This window comes from Festucalex cinctus, chromosome 2 (genome assembly GCF_051991245.1).
Source record: "Festucalex cinctus isolate MCC-2025b chromosome 2, RoL_Fcin_1.0, whole genome shotgun sequence".
In the NCBI taxonomy this organism is placed as follows: Eukaryota; Metazoa; Chordata; class Actinopteri; order Syngnathiformes; family Syngnathidae; genus Festucalex; species Festucalex cinctus.
This window is the reverse complement of record NC_135412.1, coordinates 31,488,512-31,504,406: the sequence shown is the minus strand read 5'-3', so window position 1 is coordinate 31,504,406 and position 15,895 is coordinate 31,488,512. Positions and strand designations below refer to the sequence as shown.

General features: G+C 40.0%; 1 protein-coding gene across 7 annotated transcripts in view; it reads left to right on the top strand.

Annotated features, from left to right (window-relative positions):
- prdm16 (PR domain containing 16) overlaps positions 1 to 15,895 on the top strand; it is a 213,304-nt gene that overhangs the window by 64,629 nt on the left and 132,780 nt on the right. For all 7 annotated transcript variants that reach the window (XM_077514591.1, XM_077514588.1, XM_077514586.1 and 4 more), the window contains exon 2: positions 6,294 to 6,724. In XM_077514591.1, the coding sequence (XP_077370717.1) occupies positions 6,294 to 6,724 (431 nt within the window). The remainder of the gene's footprint in view (positions 1 to 6,293; positions 6,725 to 15,895) is intronic.

Sequence of the window (15,895 nt, the reverse complement as noted above, 5' to 3'; positions counted from 1 at the left end):
CTGACTGTGCCCCCGTTGCACTCTCACTACTTCCATGTAAACACACGCACACACAAAACACACACCTTGCCCTCAACCACACGCCTCATTTTTGTTTTTTCTTTTTTATGGACTGCTTGGTAACATGCTTCCATTTATACAGTACGTCATCTTGAATAAATGACAACACTTGGTGGAAAAATATGCAGCTTTCACTCACACACACACTCATCATTTGAATTTGTTGATTTGATTTTGACAGTTGCATAGTACCTCGTAGTATTATCGTCTCGTGGTTGAGTCCTGCAGTGCAGTGAGTCCAACCACTGGTCCACTGTATAATAGTATGCCAAATGAAGATAATTATTTATTTACTGTCTATTGATATTTACTGCATACTACTTCTGGTTGGGGTACTAGTACACAGTAGAGACAGTATATTCAATATGATACTTTCCTATCGCATATTGCGTCATTGTATCCCCTTCTGTGTGCACTACTCAGTGTGATGGAAATGCCCAAATTATGCATGCTAACGTAGCTAAACATAACGAGACGGCAAGTTTGCTTTGCATTCGGTGTCTTACATAGCATGTCACTAATCATCCAAAGCAGTGAAAAAACTACACTTATGACGAAGATGGAGGGAAGACAATGCAAGCCATGCTAATTACAAAGGTTTTGAAATGCAGTCGCAATACACCCAAATACGTGTGTGTGTGATACAGTACATTTGTCACATAGGTCTGGCTGGAACCACATTACAACAAAGAGTAAGTAACTTTGAGAAGCAAAATATGAAGCAACTTAATTAGCAAAGGGAGATAAAATAATGCAGAATAACATTAGACACCACTTAAGAACAGACATTACGGAGGATGTCATCACATACTTCAGCAGAGAGGGGGCTAAATAAGGTTAATAGTATATTAATTATAAATATTTAACATACTGTATAGGAAACTTTAGTTGCCCAATTGGTGGACTTTGCATTGTTTCAGCAGCAACAGTGGATACAGGAAATGGAAAAATAGTTTACATTTAATTTGTTTTGTCACTCTTTTTTTTTTAATCTATACATTCATTTTCTATAATAGATTAACTAATTAACATATTCAGAAATGATTAATGTATTAAATTATTACTATTAAAAAATACCCTTAATTTTATGTTGTGCTACATACCGTTTCCGTGCAGGGATGCCATGCAATTGACTCTGTGATATATAATTTGGGTTATATCACCCAGCTCCAGTGGTCACTCATTGGTGGAGCAGATTTGCCACTGGTGTGCCATTATATAATTTATGAGGATGCACAGTAAGAAAATGACTCTTACCCTGTTGCCTTAGCTCTGGACACTGCAGCATTAGAAGACACTTCCTCCACTTTATTTGTCTCCTTACCTTGGCCTGCAAGAACGTCTTGTTCTCTTCCATTGTTGCAGGTTGCTAGCACATCGTGGTGTATTCAATGTGATGTGAATTTTGCAGTTTATAAGTGGGAGGGGTTACTCCAAGCCAATCCGGTATGGTGCAATGGAAAAGCAAAATAAGTGTCAGTATGACCGGTAGATTCTTCCGAGGACACATGTATGCTCCAAAACGTTTTGGTCATGTATTGCTGAGTTCATTTTTCATATCTGTCACAATCCATGCTTTCTTGCCATTTTGCCCTTACCACGAGGCGCTCTTTTCTTCCCATATTTGGAGCCATGGCAAGGATTCTGCATAGTTTGTACATTTCCCTGGATACTGTCTTTTCACCACTGGCTGCCGTTCGTTTTTTAATTGAACCAGATCAGTTTACGGGTGGAGAAAGATGCAGTGTGTGCATGCGTATGTGCGTGTGTGAATTGGACAGGGAAATAAGACGCGTGCACTTCATGATGGCCATCACTGGCGCACACGTCCGAATTCTGTTTGTATATAATTCGAATTCTGAGCCACAACCATGCTTTTGCAAACCATGCACCTGGCTTTGAAAAGCTCCAACTATTGTTGACTTCCATTGAAGCTTTTTAATGTTTGCCTGCAATTAGATTGTTTATTTGATTACAATTTTAGTGAGATTCCTTGTTATTTTTTCCCCTCTCAATGAGTGCTTTGGGTCCCATTTGGAGATTTCTTACCAGATTTAATCTATGCAGTGAATTTTGTTCTTCAGCCTGGGTAAACAGTCCAACTTATTCAGCAGGCTAAAAGCACGTGTTTGTGTACGTCCAGGCAGACAGCAGAAAATGACGGCAGATCGCTATCTCTCTACGTTTAAGTCTGGAGTGCTCTGATTAAACACAACCACAAAACACTTTACCCGTTGTAAGACCCTACGATCAAACCTCTGATTTTCAGCTCCGTGTCAAGTTAGTTTTCCATGATTACTGCCTTATCAGGATTTTATCAATTTTACCCCTTACCTTTACGAGTGTACTTGTTTATTCTTTGCGGCATATTTTCATTCAACTGTGTTACTGCTCTTGTGCAGCAGTAGTTACATGATATCATCTTTACCGACAACACCATTTGATCTCATGTGCTTGAGTGAAGTAACAGCTCCCTCAGATGCCAACAGACGTTTGTGTGCTCATAGAGGACCTGCCTTAAAATCTTTGTTACAGCAAGCTCCAAAGCAAAAGGTTCTGTTTATAGCGTGCATTTATAATTTATCAACTCAAATTGGAGGCCTTCATGTGGCTCTCAGGCGGCGTTTTCCGCTGGAATAACAGCCACTGAACACAAGCAGCCCATTGTAACCACAGCCAGCTTCGGGACCCCCAAGGTGCGAATTAATGATTGACCCCTGATGTAATCAGGATAAATAGCTGCCCGTAAAAGAGAAGGAGATGGCGAGAGGAGCAGAGAGAGAAAAAACAACATCGGGAGCAAGGGAGAGGAAGGCACTATCTGGCCGTGCTGTTTTTGCAAAAGTCCTTTGGGAGGCGAAGCTAACATCTCTCCTTTAGCTGTCTGAGATTCCAAACTAACACAGAGATGTTTAAAAGCAGCCCAGTCGTCACTGTTCTTCACCTCCTACTCTTTCTCTTCTTTCTTTTAACTGCTGCTTTTTACAGTCTAGCGAAGGGACTCACAAACTGTCTATTAAAAGTGTAATAGTGGTCTGGTATAATAATTACCCATTTACTGTAAAATCCCATGAATAACGGTCATATTTTTGGAGAAAAAAAAAGTTCCCAAATTGAGGGTGGTGTATCATACTGGGGGCTTAATAAGAAGAAGTAGAAAAAAGAGAACATTTTCACATTGTTTAGACATTTACCAGCAGCTAGAGGTTGTAAAAAAATAATAATAAAATAGAATCACTGATTTATAGCGCATAAACAACATAACTCAATATGCTTCACATTCTGTAATTAAAAATTCATTTAAAACAGTTGCAAACTGAGTTAAGGAGATTTAAAAGCAAGTAAAGAAAAAACTAGCTTATTAAAATTATTAAAACAGCGTACGATGCAAGAACAAAAATAAATAAATAAATAAATACTTTGAAAAATCCTAATCATGGGTTTAGTTTTTAACCTAGATTTACCCAATACTGGTATGTTTTACAGAAAAAAAAAGGAAAAAAAAGCTTGTTAAGGGGGATTCCGGTTGCTGGCGTGTTAAACACAGGTTTGTGTTATTCCCAGGATTTTACGATACATGTTTTTTCCTTCCAAGTATAATCTCTGCAGAGTTTAAGATTAAATATGAACATTTCCTTTGTTGTTTTGTTATTCTATTTTATTTTATACCTCTACTAGAAGTGCTTTTTAATCACTAAACTCTGGTGATAATTATTGATGATGTTTGTTTTCTTTTTTTGTGTGTGTGGTTTGTTTTGGCAGAGGGGTGTGCTAAAGCCTGTATCCCAATGAGCAGTGAAGGTTTTGAACATATTCAAATTTCCTTGCAACAGTATTGAGCAAACGAACTTTGCAACCTTGAACAAACCCTTACGATAAATCAACATCTGCTCGATCAGGGGGTCACCAAACTTTGTTAATTGTTGGCCTGTGAAGCCCTTTGAGACTCTTTTAAGAGGATTTGTGATATTTGCGATTAAAACTATACAAATAAATTTGACTACTAAATACTTTATTTCTTGTTTATTAAAAAACACACACACACACACACTTAGGCTGCTGTAGTAATCTCAGACTTGAGCAACTGACAAATGGACGAACAGGTATTGCAAATTAAACAAAATTGCAAAGATGTATATTGTTGGAATAGAGTTGACCTGGTTTTGAATTGATTACATGTCTAAAAAATTTAATTTTTATAATGTAAAAAATACACGTGTTTTTTCTCTTTTTGTGCAATGTATGTGTAGTACATTTGAAGGGTGTGCGTTCAATCAAGTAATCTGTACGTTTTTATATGCACAGAGGCTCTTAAAGCCAAATTTAATAGATTTTCCAAGACTGTCTCTGCTCTTGTCAAAATTTCTCTCACTGGTTTAAGTGTTAGTGAGAGTAGAGGAGTGAAAAAAAGGATAGAAAAGGGAGAAAAGTGTTCAATAGCCTGAAAATATTTTCTTGAAAGTACAGAGGGAGCTGTCCGAAATCCTATGAAACGGTGATCATTAAATAAAGAATAAGAAAAAAAGTATTTTCCCGTCAAAATGGCTGGATGACGCAAAATCGGTCATAAAAGGAGAATTTTACTGCTGTAACTTTATGTGATATGTCTCCTGGAGACTCGTGGAGCAGCTTCAGCTTTGCCAAGCACTGGACAGCCGCTGTCCCGTGCTTTGCTAGTTTTACGTTTCACATTAAAAACTTACATGTCAGTTAATTTAACAGTGTTCACAGGCCACATCTGTCGCCAGGCTGGAGGCCAAATATTTAGCAAAGAACAAAAAGGGATGATCTGTGCTGTGAATGTGCCCCTATGATTCCACAAGTGTTTGATTAGCTCATTCAATACATCTCCAAGCACTTCCCGTACAACCTCATTACCATGACAGCACTGAAACATAAGCTACGTACTGCACTTCTGAGTGATGCATTTCAAACATCACATGCTATTAAACAAAATAAATAGGCTTATAATAATAACCTGTTGGTGCTAACGACAACCTGGGAAGAGCTTGCAAGCTTGGCGTGCTTCACTACTTGGAGTGAAGGGAGTTGATTAAAAACACTGCTGATGTCATTTTGGGCTGAGTGAGCCAAATGTTTGCCAGTTCACGATTACATAGGACCTTTTCGAAAAATAAAAAAAGACATATAAAAAAAAATACTGTCTTCATCCTATTTTTCTTACTTCATATAAAGGTGTCAGATCAGATGAAGCTCAACAACCCTACCCTCATATAATAAAATACATGTTTTGAATACATTAAAACCTGTCCAAGAATTTATTTGAGTTTCTCAATATTTTTTTTTCAAATGCCTTTTAGCATGGGTTACCTTAACCAAATGCTTTTTGCAGATCCCATATATCCATTCATTTTCTATACCACGTACCCTCAAAAAATAAGTGTTGGTACACACACAAACACATATACATATATATATATATATATATATATATATATATATTTATGCCCTGCGGTTGGCTGGCAACCAGTTCCCGGAGCCAGTTGGGATGATAGGCTCCAGCACCCCCGCGACCCTTGTTGTGAGGAATAAGTCGTTAAGAAAATGGATGGATTTTTATATATATATATATATATATATATATATATATATATATATATATATATATATATATATATATATATATATATATACATATATATATATGTGGTCCTTTAGTTGTAGAGGAATAAAATAATTAAAATTACTATAGCTTACAAAGCAAGATGGCCACCACCGGCTTCACTTCTCGCTTCAGCATGAGCAGCCCAGGTTATTTTTTTGCATCCGTGCTGTATCAGCCTGTGAATCGACCTCAGAGTCTGACCATGGTCTTTTTTTGAAGATTTGAGACAGAACAGCACAGTAGCGTTTTCATTTCATTTTCTGAACTCAAGAGCTATGGTGCGTTCAGGTCTACCAACATCGGTCTAGCATCACGTTTACAGTGGGCGACTTGAATGACGTACACGCGCGCCTCTCGCAAAGCACAGATCTATATGATTAGTACTGGAGTAAGCGTGTGCATGGTGATGTGATGAGCGCAGGACTTCCATATTATATGTAAGTCTGTGGATGAGTGGCGGTCGCTGGAACAACTTTTTGGGATCAAAACATTATGAAGCTCTCCAGAAAAGTGGAGTCAAAAAGAAGCACTTCAATTTTGCCTGGTTCTCCATGAAGGTTAAAGACACAGCGTCTTCTAACAGTCTTTTGTATCTTTTGTGTGTCAGATGACGGTGAACCAGCGGACAGCATGTACGACACAGAGGCCGACCTCCGGGGCTTGGCGGCTGGCGGCATTTGCACTGACAGTCATGAAGACGACGCGGAGGACGGCGTCGTCAACATGTCGCCCCTGCCCTCACCGACTCCCTCCCATCCAAACAACCACCACCTGCTGCTGCACCCCCACATGTACACTAGCCACCATCACCTCCACAACAACAACAGCAGCAGCAATGACCAGGACTTCACCACGCCCAAGGAAGGCTCGCCCTACGAGGCGCCCGTCTACATTCCCGACGACATTCCCATTCCCGCCGATCTGGAACTGCGGGAGTCTTCGGTGCCAGGTGCGGGCTTGGGCGTTTGGGCCAAGACTCGAATCGGAGCGGGCGAGAGGTTCGGACTACACAGCAAAGGCAGCTCCTTCGGATGGGAGGTACGAACTGACCCGGCTTCTTTGTTCTTTGTTTCGATGCCCTTCTTCATCTTCATAGTGACTGTCAATCACCTTTGACCTCCTCACTACGAAGGCACAAACAGCAATACAATGAGTGCATATGATATTAACAGAGAGAGGAGTGACACAGCGGGAGTGGGGCAAGTAATGCCGTGAGGAGGCTGAATGATGAATGAGTCACTCTGCATTCACACGTTCACATTTCCAGCAATCACAGTTCATTCACAGGCATCTATCTCATCATCATAGCAGGAGCCAGCTCCATTTGCATCCCCATCTCATGATTGGACCTCATCTTCGACTACACACGCATACACACATGCACTAAACACACTCGTCTACATATCGAGCTGCACAGCAATGTCAGATGGAAAAATCTTGCTGATTAGTGGAGGTATCAGCTTTTCTGGGCGTCGGCCTGAGCGGGCATGCTCATTTGGTCACGCCACCCGATATGGGAATGGGAGAAGCATGACCGAATGCGATGGCAGCATATTGCACTATTAATTTTCATTTTGACATGACATTAGGCGATATGGAAGTTGCTTCAGTAAGCTCATTAAGAAAAGAAAGTCAACTGGTCTCTGTCTGTTCCTTTCTCTCTCGTGTGGCCAATCAGACATGAAATATTCTGGCTCGCTTCTCATTTCACTGATTCCATGTTAGACTGCTCATTCACTGCCCGTGACGTGATTGTTACAGTGTAGTTAAATCTTGGGGATGCTTAGTTGAGCACAGACCTCCAACAAGGTCCAACAATTTACATTGGATCAGCACTGTAATGTACAATTCACATATTCATCTGTATGAGCTTGAATTTTATTGTTAAGATTCATTAAGATATATAGAAGAAAAAAAAGAAACACTGATTAAAAATTTACAGTTTATGCATCTTTATTTGGACGTGAATTAAATATGAATAGGTTCCATCCTAGCCCATGCACCACCCCTAAGATGGGCGCCGCACATACAAGTAGTTCCTTTACTCAAAAGACCCAGATTCTTTGCAAATAGAGCAAGCACAGAACACAAATGAATGAAATGAATGAATGATAATTTAAAATAAAAACTGCACTCACTCTCCCCCAAAATAAAAAAATGTAATCCTTTGACGCGCACTGAATGTATGCTGAGCGTTCCTTACGCGTCCTCCATTCCATTTGGAGCAGTTGTTGAATGTGTTGGTGATTAAAGAACACCGGTGCATACATGCTGAGCGGCCGTGCACGGTTTCCTTGTTTAACATTCATGTTATGCGTCGCCATTCAAGGTGCAAAGGGCACCTCTCCAAAAATGACACGCGCTAAGTATTTTCTTTCTTTTCTCCCTCTCTGCCCGACAACTGCATATTCATTGGCAGTTAGGTTCAGCCAACAACTTCTTTTCTAACAGGCATCCACTAATATAAAATATACCAGTCATCCTGACTTTTCAATAGATATAATCCACATTATATAGTTCTCTAAGTTTGATATAGTACCATTAATTAATTGTGTTGTTATGAGTAATCAGCTTTTTTTGATGGCTTAGGATTTTTTTCACCCTGAAGTCCCTTCTGTTCCCATTCAAGCAAAAACATGTGGCGTTAGCTCCCCAATCGTAGATGAGCGATTGATCCGTCTCGCCTCCTCCTCCTCAGCACTCCTCGTTGGAGGACCAACTGTGTCTCAGCCCGTATTATTGCTTCACATTTCCTGTCTACTTCGGGGCTGGAACCCTTCAGGGGCTATCCTCGCCCAGACCCTTATCACAGACAGTCATAACAGTTGGCCTGTTGATAATCACCGACAGACTCCCCGAGGAGAGCTGTGCGCCCCTTTTTCACCGTCTACTCATCTAATGCCTCTGCTCTTAGAAAAATAGACAGGCAGACCTGTGCGAGGAGGGCGGCAAAGTATGTTCAGTTCCCCCTCAGTGATGCTATGAATGTGACTGTGAATGGTTGTTTGTCTCTATAGGTCTATAGGTCTGTATATGACTGGGAACCAATCATGGGTGTAACACGCCTCTTGCCCAAAGTCAGCTGGCATAGACTGTCCTCCAGCACTTAACAGTGTGCATATGTTACAATAATAATAATAATAATAATAATAATAATAATAATAATAATAATAAGAAGAAGAAGAAGAAGAAGAATATCAAACAAGTGTGGTTACCCTCTATTGATGTTGTGAAAAACTGATATTAAATACATTTTAAGGATTTAAAAAAAACATACAAATATTTACTGTTGTCTTTGCTCTCATTTTTCTAAATTCTTAAAAAAATACTCATAATCAATCTCAGGGAAATTTAACCGATTGGAAATTTTAACATTGGAAATGTGAGTAAAACTTGCATGCATATACCATGTAATCTTCTGGATGTTGGATGGATGGATGTTGTAGAGTGGTGAATGGCATGAAAGAAGAGGAAGGAAGCCCGTTATTGTCTGTCTCGGGGCATCTGGGGACTGGAAGAGGCGTTAATTCAGACTCATTTCAGCGAGACGGACAGCTCAATCTAAGAGCTGCTTTGCTGCAGGCCATGGCCATTCTCTTCTGTCCCGCACTGCCTCTTTGGGCCTGCACCGAGTCATCCATTTAAAAACCATTATGCTTCCCCTTTAGCACAACATGATAGAACACCGGCGCCCCAAGTCTACAGTGTGTGCGTGTGCGTGTGTGTGTAGGGTGTGCCAACCCCTCAGGATTGAAAGGCCCGAGCGTCGAGTGAGCGGATGGAGCCCAAGTCCTCAGAGAGGTCCAGTATGCGGATCTGCTGTCAGAACGGCCGCTGCTATTATCTGGCTGCTAGATTGGCCTGGCTATCACTATTGACAGAGACATGTCATGACACAATAGCTGCAGCTATTGTGCTCTTCACTAAACAGCCTCTAAAAACGGCTCCTCAGACATAACCGGGCTTTACATCGGATGCGGTGCAGCTGCGGTGCGGCTGCGATGCGTTCCGGCGACGCAACCAATTAGATTCCATTCATTCGAATGGTGCAAATTACACCGCGTGCGTGTGCGTTGCGTGTCGAGTGTGTCTCAGCTGCGGCGTGCCGCAGCCCTTCCGCACGGAGGGACCTATTTTCTATTTTTGTCGGATGCCGCATCCGTCGGCCTCCGGAAAATGGCAAGCTAGCACAAAACACATCGAGCGGGACAGGAAGACCAACACAGTTTCAAGATAAATTTCCGGTTATCTTTCAGAATAAAACACTCGCCAGCTCCTATTTCGCAAGCATGTCATCAAAACATGATGCGGGCCTGGAGTTAACGTGCAAGGTGCTCATTCACGGTTTAGACACCAGCGAACATGGACGAGGAGAGGTTTTTATTGGCGGTGGAAAGCGACAAAATAATAAAAGTCCACCTCTCTTTCTGCTTCTCTGTTGAGCACAGACTTTCTGTGTGTTTGTCGTTGTTAAATGCCACATGATCGCGCGCGGTCACGCGAGATATGGGGGAAAGTTGTCGGCGACGGAGCTGCCGGACCGCAGTTGTGCGCAGCCGGTGTGAGTTGGCCAAAAAATTCACGTGTCCGGAGCACGCAGTCAAGACGCACCGCACCGCACCCGCACCGCAGCCGCAACCGATGTAAATCCCGGGTAAGGCAAATAACACGATATGAGGTTGTGTTGGGCAAAATAACTTTTTCTAACTTTAAGAAAAAAGATAAACGAAATTGCACCTTACCTCACCTCACATGTACTGTATGAGATTTTTTATTACATGCCGGTCTGCTTAAATTGCTCCAAATAAGCTTTTACTCACTGTGACTACTGGCTTTGTCCATACAGCTCTCAGAGATAAAATTGCACAATTGCCACTTCAGTTTTGTTTTTATTTTAAGGACAGTACACATATGCATCAATTTTGCTGCATTTTTTTTACTTCCTACAATATATCCAGCTAAATTCTATTCCATTTCCACTGAGAAATCTCCAGTGACATTCATATGACAGTGAATTATTACACACTCGACTAACATTAGGTAGGCTACACATTCTAATGCAGACTTTCCCCAAACTTTCTTGAGCCAAGACACACATCATACATTGCCAAAAAAAAAAAATAAATGTCTTAAACTGTACTGTATAAAGTATACACCGACTTCCTGATGAACTGATCTTATCAGTTTCGTTACTCAGTATGAAATCTGAGCCTACCTTCTGCCAACTAGTGGAGAGACATTTAATTGGTCTGCATATGTCATTAGCCCAGATAGATGAACAAAAATACATTATTTGTAGTGGAAACAATATGTCACAGTCATAGTGAGTGGAAATTACTGATCTAATCTAATGTGATGACAAATACATGAAGTAAAAGCATCACAGTCCATTTTTAACGACAGTGACAGACCAGTATTAAATTTAATATTGCAGGAAGGTTTCTAATATTTCGGGTAAATCATTTAATTACAGTATGGGAAAACAAATTTGAATCAGGTTAGTAATATTGTAAAGGTGCAAAATTTTTAAATTGCACTTGTATCGGATTCCAATAAAATGTAACTAATAAAGTATCTGGTGAGTAGAAATGACATTTTTCTTTTGGCAGTGGGATGACTTTATAATACTTACTGCCCGTCTTACATTCCTTTCTGTTTACTATTTGTGGGGTGAATTTCCATATCAGTGCCATTCATCCAGTGATGTGTGGAAAGAGAGGGAAATATGCTAGCTCTTCTGTTTACCCTCTTGTTGACATAGTGATAGGCCGAGATGTCTGCTGGGTATGCTTATATAAAGCCAAATTCCTACGTGACATGTGTCGATCCAGCAATGGCATCATGCATCCGCCTCACCTAGTGTTTGCCAATAAATCTTTTTTTTTTTTTTTTTTTTCCCTGTGACAGCTGACTTTTCTCACCTCTTGCTCACCCCATGCTCTTTGTTTTCGTCTGTTTGAGACTGATCCAAGCTAATGATCATGTCTCGGAACGTTAAGGCGAAGAAGTGCTGGCGCACCCTGACACTTATCTGTCTTGACCCACCTATAGCCTCCCTCACTGTTTGCTTGCCTTTTGTGTTTTGCCTGCAGAGGGATCTTATGCCTTAAGATGTCCCCGCCGGGCATTCAAGGGGTGCAGCTTGAAACGTGCCTGATTTGTTTGCTCTCTATGAATCATTCTCTTTATCTTAATTATTTGGAACATTTATTATTATTATTATTATTATTATTATTATTATTATTATTATTATTATTATTATTATTATGTTGTTGTTGTTCTGATGCTTCATTTCATCACTGTATTTGGAACATTTATAATAATAATAATAATAATAATAATTATTATTATTATTATTATTATTATTTATACAATATTATTATTATTATTATTATTATTATTATTATTACTATGTTGTTGTTGTTCTGATGCTTCATTTCATCACTGTATTTGGAACATTTATTATAAATTATTATTATTATTATTATTATTATTATTATTATTATTATTATTATTATTATTATTAGGGGCGGCACGGTAGTCGAGTGGTTAGCACGTCCGCTTCCCAGTTCTGAGGTCTCCGGTTCGAGTCCAGGCTCGGACCCTCCTGGGTGGAGTTTGCATGTTCTCCCCGTGCCCGCGTGGGTCTTCTCCGGGTACTCCGGTCTCCTCCCACATTCCAAAGACATGCATGGCAGGTTAATTGGGCGCTCCGAATTGTCCCTAGGTGTGCGTGTGAGTGTGTATGGTTGTTCGTCTCTGTGTGCCCTGCGATTGGTTGGCAACCAGTCCAGGGTGTCCCCCGCCTACTGCCCAGAGCCAGCTGAGATAGGCGCCAGCAGCCCCCGCGACCCTTGTGAGGAATAAGCGGTCAAGAAAATGGATGGATGGATTATTATTATTATTATTATTATTATTATTATTATTATTATGTGCTGATGCTTCATTTCACCACTGTATGTCGTTTAGTATCATTTGTATCAATATGAATTGCCATTGTTTCCATTTGAATCTGTTCGTTTTTCCGTTTAAAAGTTAATAATAGTTACTAGTTTTAATTTAATTATATCAAATATCGTATTTCCCCCGATTTTATAATGCCCCTTGGAAGCCATGGCGACCGTAGCGTTTGTCTATATTGCCTATGCTTGCTCTGTGTACAGTAAAAATAAGCGTTTACTAACTGGTGACTGCATCTAAAAAAAAAATCATGCGATATTCAAGTCCGAACATAATTCTAGTTAACTTTAACAACCGACTGGGAGAGAAGCGAGCCACATAAATGGAATTATTATAATGTATTTTATTAATCAAATCACAGGGAAGAACATGCTGTTAAGCTGAGAGCACCGCTCCTTTAAACCTTTAAAGTCATTTAACTGTTTAAAAAAAAAAAAAAAAGGCCACCTCAGGCTTGTATTTTGTACAGTCTCTTATCACGTGTGTGTCGAATATGTATGTACAATATTACAGTGTACACACTGTATCTGTTAGATGTGTAGGATAGACTATACTGTATACAATGTAGCTTTTTATTTTTTTTAAATAACAGTATTATTGACCAACATTGTGCGGTTCTCCGTCATCATTATTTGCCTTTGACAGAAAGCCCAAGTTTACGCATGTCACAAAAACACCAGAGGGAGAATAAGCTCAAAAGTCCCCAGCTTGCGTGCTGTAATATCTTCCACTCACGTTCATTTTATGTAGGTTTTAAACATGCCATTAGCCAATTTAATCCAATTTTCTCAGCTTTCGGAGCACTCCGGTGGAACAGATTCCATCTAATATTAAACATATGGTCACTGTTACACTTTGAATCACCGCAGCAGCCTTAGGATTTTTTTTGTTTTTTTTTTACTTAAGGAGCTGTTAAAGACAAGTCTCCTGTGGGCTAGCCGCACTGTTGTCAATTACTCCCAATGAACATGGTAGCTGATAATGAGGAAGCGGGGCAGCAAATTAATTGTCAGGTTTGATTAGAAGCTTGATGCCTTATCATTTGTTCATAACTCGTTAGCACATCTGTTAATTAGCTTGTAAATGAATTAGATGAAAGTGGCGCAGGCTCCCGAGGAAACGCACTGGGCAAAGTCATCCATCGTTGAAGAGAGTGGAACTTGACAAATGTTGTCGCTGGGATTTGGGCTGTTATTATTTGGTCATTGATTTCAAACCGCAACCATTCCAGCAAAGCATTTTCAATGGAACCTCTTGTTTGCCCGAGTAACACACGCACACACGCAAGTCCCCTTACACCCCCCCCACAATGCTATCATTTGTTTTCTTTTTGCACATTGCTTTGAACATCCATTTAAAACTTGCACATGGGCACAAATGTATTCCATAGTGGTGAAGTCCAGGTAAGTGCTGTCCCGTGCCTCCACCCCTTCCTCTTTATCTATATGTAGCAAGATAAAGGCCCATCGTTCATCAGCGCCCTGATGAATAGGCCCATCAGTTGGAGTGCCTCAGGGCAGGAACAGACAATGACCGCAGTCTTCACATTTATCAAATGCTGTTTATGTTGTTGATTACATTTATTTGCTCAAGTTACCCTTTTCCACCCTCACAACTCTGATAGTATATTACTTTATTTTCAAAGGAGTCATGAAAGGTAAATCCGCTATAAATACATCACCACTTCATTTCGTATGACTAAACAATATAATGAACTGTCTAATACATGAGTTGTGTTAAAACCCTGCCCTTAAAAAGCAAAGAATGGTGAGTTTCACGTGAGTAATGATATGGATGGTGAGATTGTTGATCGTTTTATTCTTAATTATGGGTGAGAGATCGCAAGACTTTGCATCTTAACATTGGGCACGAGGTGGTGACCCATTAATCAGGTTCCCATGGCTTAACATTTTCCTTAATCACATACACAACACACAGCCTAGTGTTTAGAATTGTTAAGCCCTTATTGGTTTAGCTTTTCATCAATACATTGCGCAATTTCCCAAACTTACATATCTGTGTTACTTTTTGTTGGCTGTGGAAATTTTTCAGAGCATTGTGTGAAGGTCAGATACAATACATAATCATTGAAGCAGAAACGATAAAGAGCCCTTAAGCCAGCCATCAGCTTTTGATCAAGTTTAAGAAGCTGTTGAAAATATCTATAGGCCGACATGCAATATACTGTAAATTTGCGGGTGTTTAACTTGTACATCAGCACATGCATGCACTCAGAACAAATTAGCCTGGGCTTCAGCCTATTCCTTTATTGGTTAGGTTACTAATTGATTTGTTCAATAGGATGTTTATGTTTTAATTTCTGTGTTATGTACTGTACTATATGGAGCCGGGGGGTACACTAAACTATTCATATTTATTTTCAAATATAACATTGCAATAAAAAATGTCTCAAAAGACATTGTTTGTTTCAAGCACACCACAGTAGCATCACCCTGGGACGTCTCCACATTTTAGGTCATAACTTACACAAAGGCCCGTTCTGTGCACTTGTGTCTATTAATCATCTTAGAAACTGAGCCGTGCTGTGCATAATCCCAAATCTGTCAGATTTCCTCCACTAAATCGAGCTCTCACTGGAAGTCTGCTATAATAGCTTGAGTCAGCATTCTGATGAACAGATTTTAGTAGTAGATGGCGTTGCTTCTTTTTGCACTTACATTTAATTTTTTTTTTCTCAAAATGTAATTCTTGTACTGTACGTTTGTTTAATAACTATAGTAAACTACTTTATTTGCTTACTTTGCTTTTAAATGTCTGATTTGTAAATTCTTTTAAATGTATTTTTGAAATGCACTGTATAAACAAAGCTGTCTTACCTTACTTTTTCAATTGTGTTTGATGAGCATTGGTGTTAGTCAAGCACAGAGGTGGCCAGGTTCAGTCCTCAAGAGCTGCTATCCAACCTGCTTTTCATGTTTCTCTCCACTAACATGATTCATGATCAGGATCGTTATCGGACTTCTGCAAAGCTTGCTGATGAGCTGATCATTAGATTCAGCTGTGCTGATGGAGGGAGACATGGAAAACAGTCTGGATAGCAGCTCTTGAGGACCAAACTTATCCTGAACTGAATGCTCAAAAGGGTGCAGGTGCATTTCCGTGGCTAAACAAACCTAACCTTAACCGTCATGTGTTATCATTTATTATCTGAAAATGCAGTTTTAGCAACAGAGATCCAAGACCAAGAACTTTGTCATCCAGACACATAATGAATCGAATCCGCCTCCC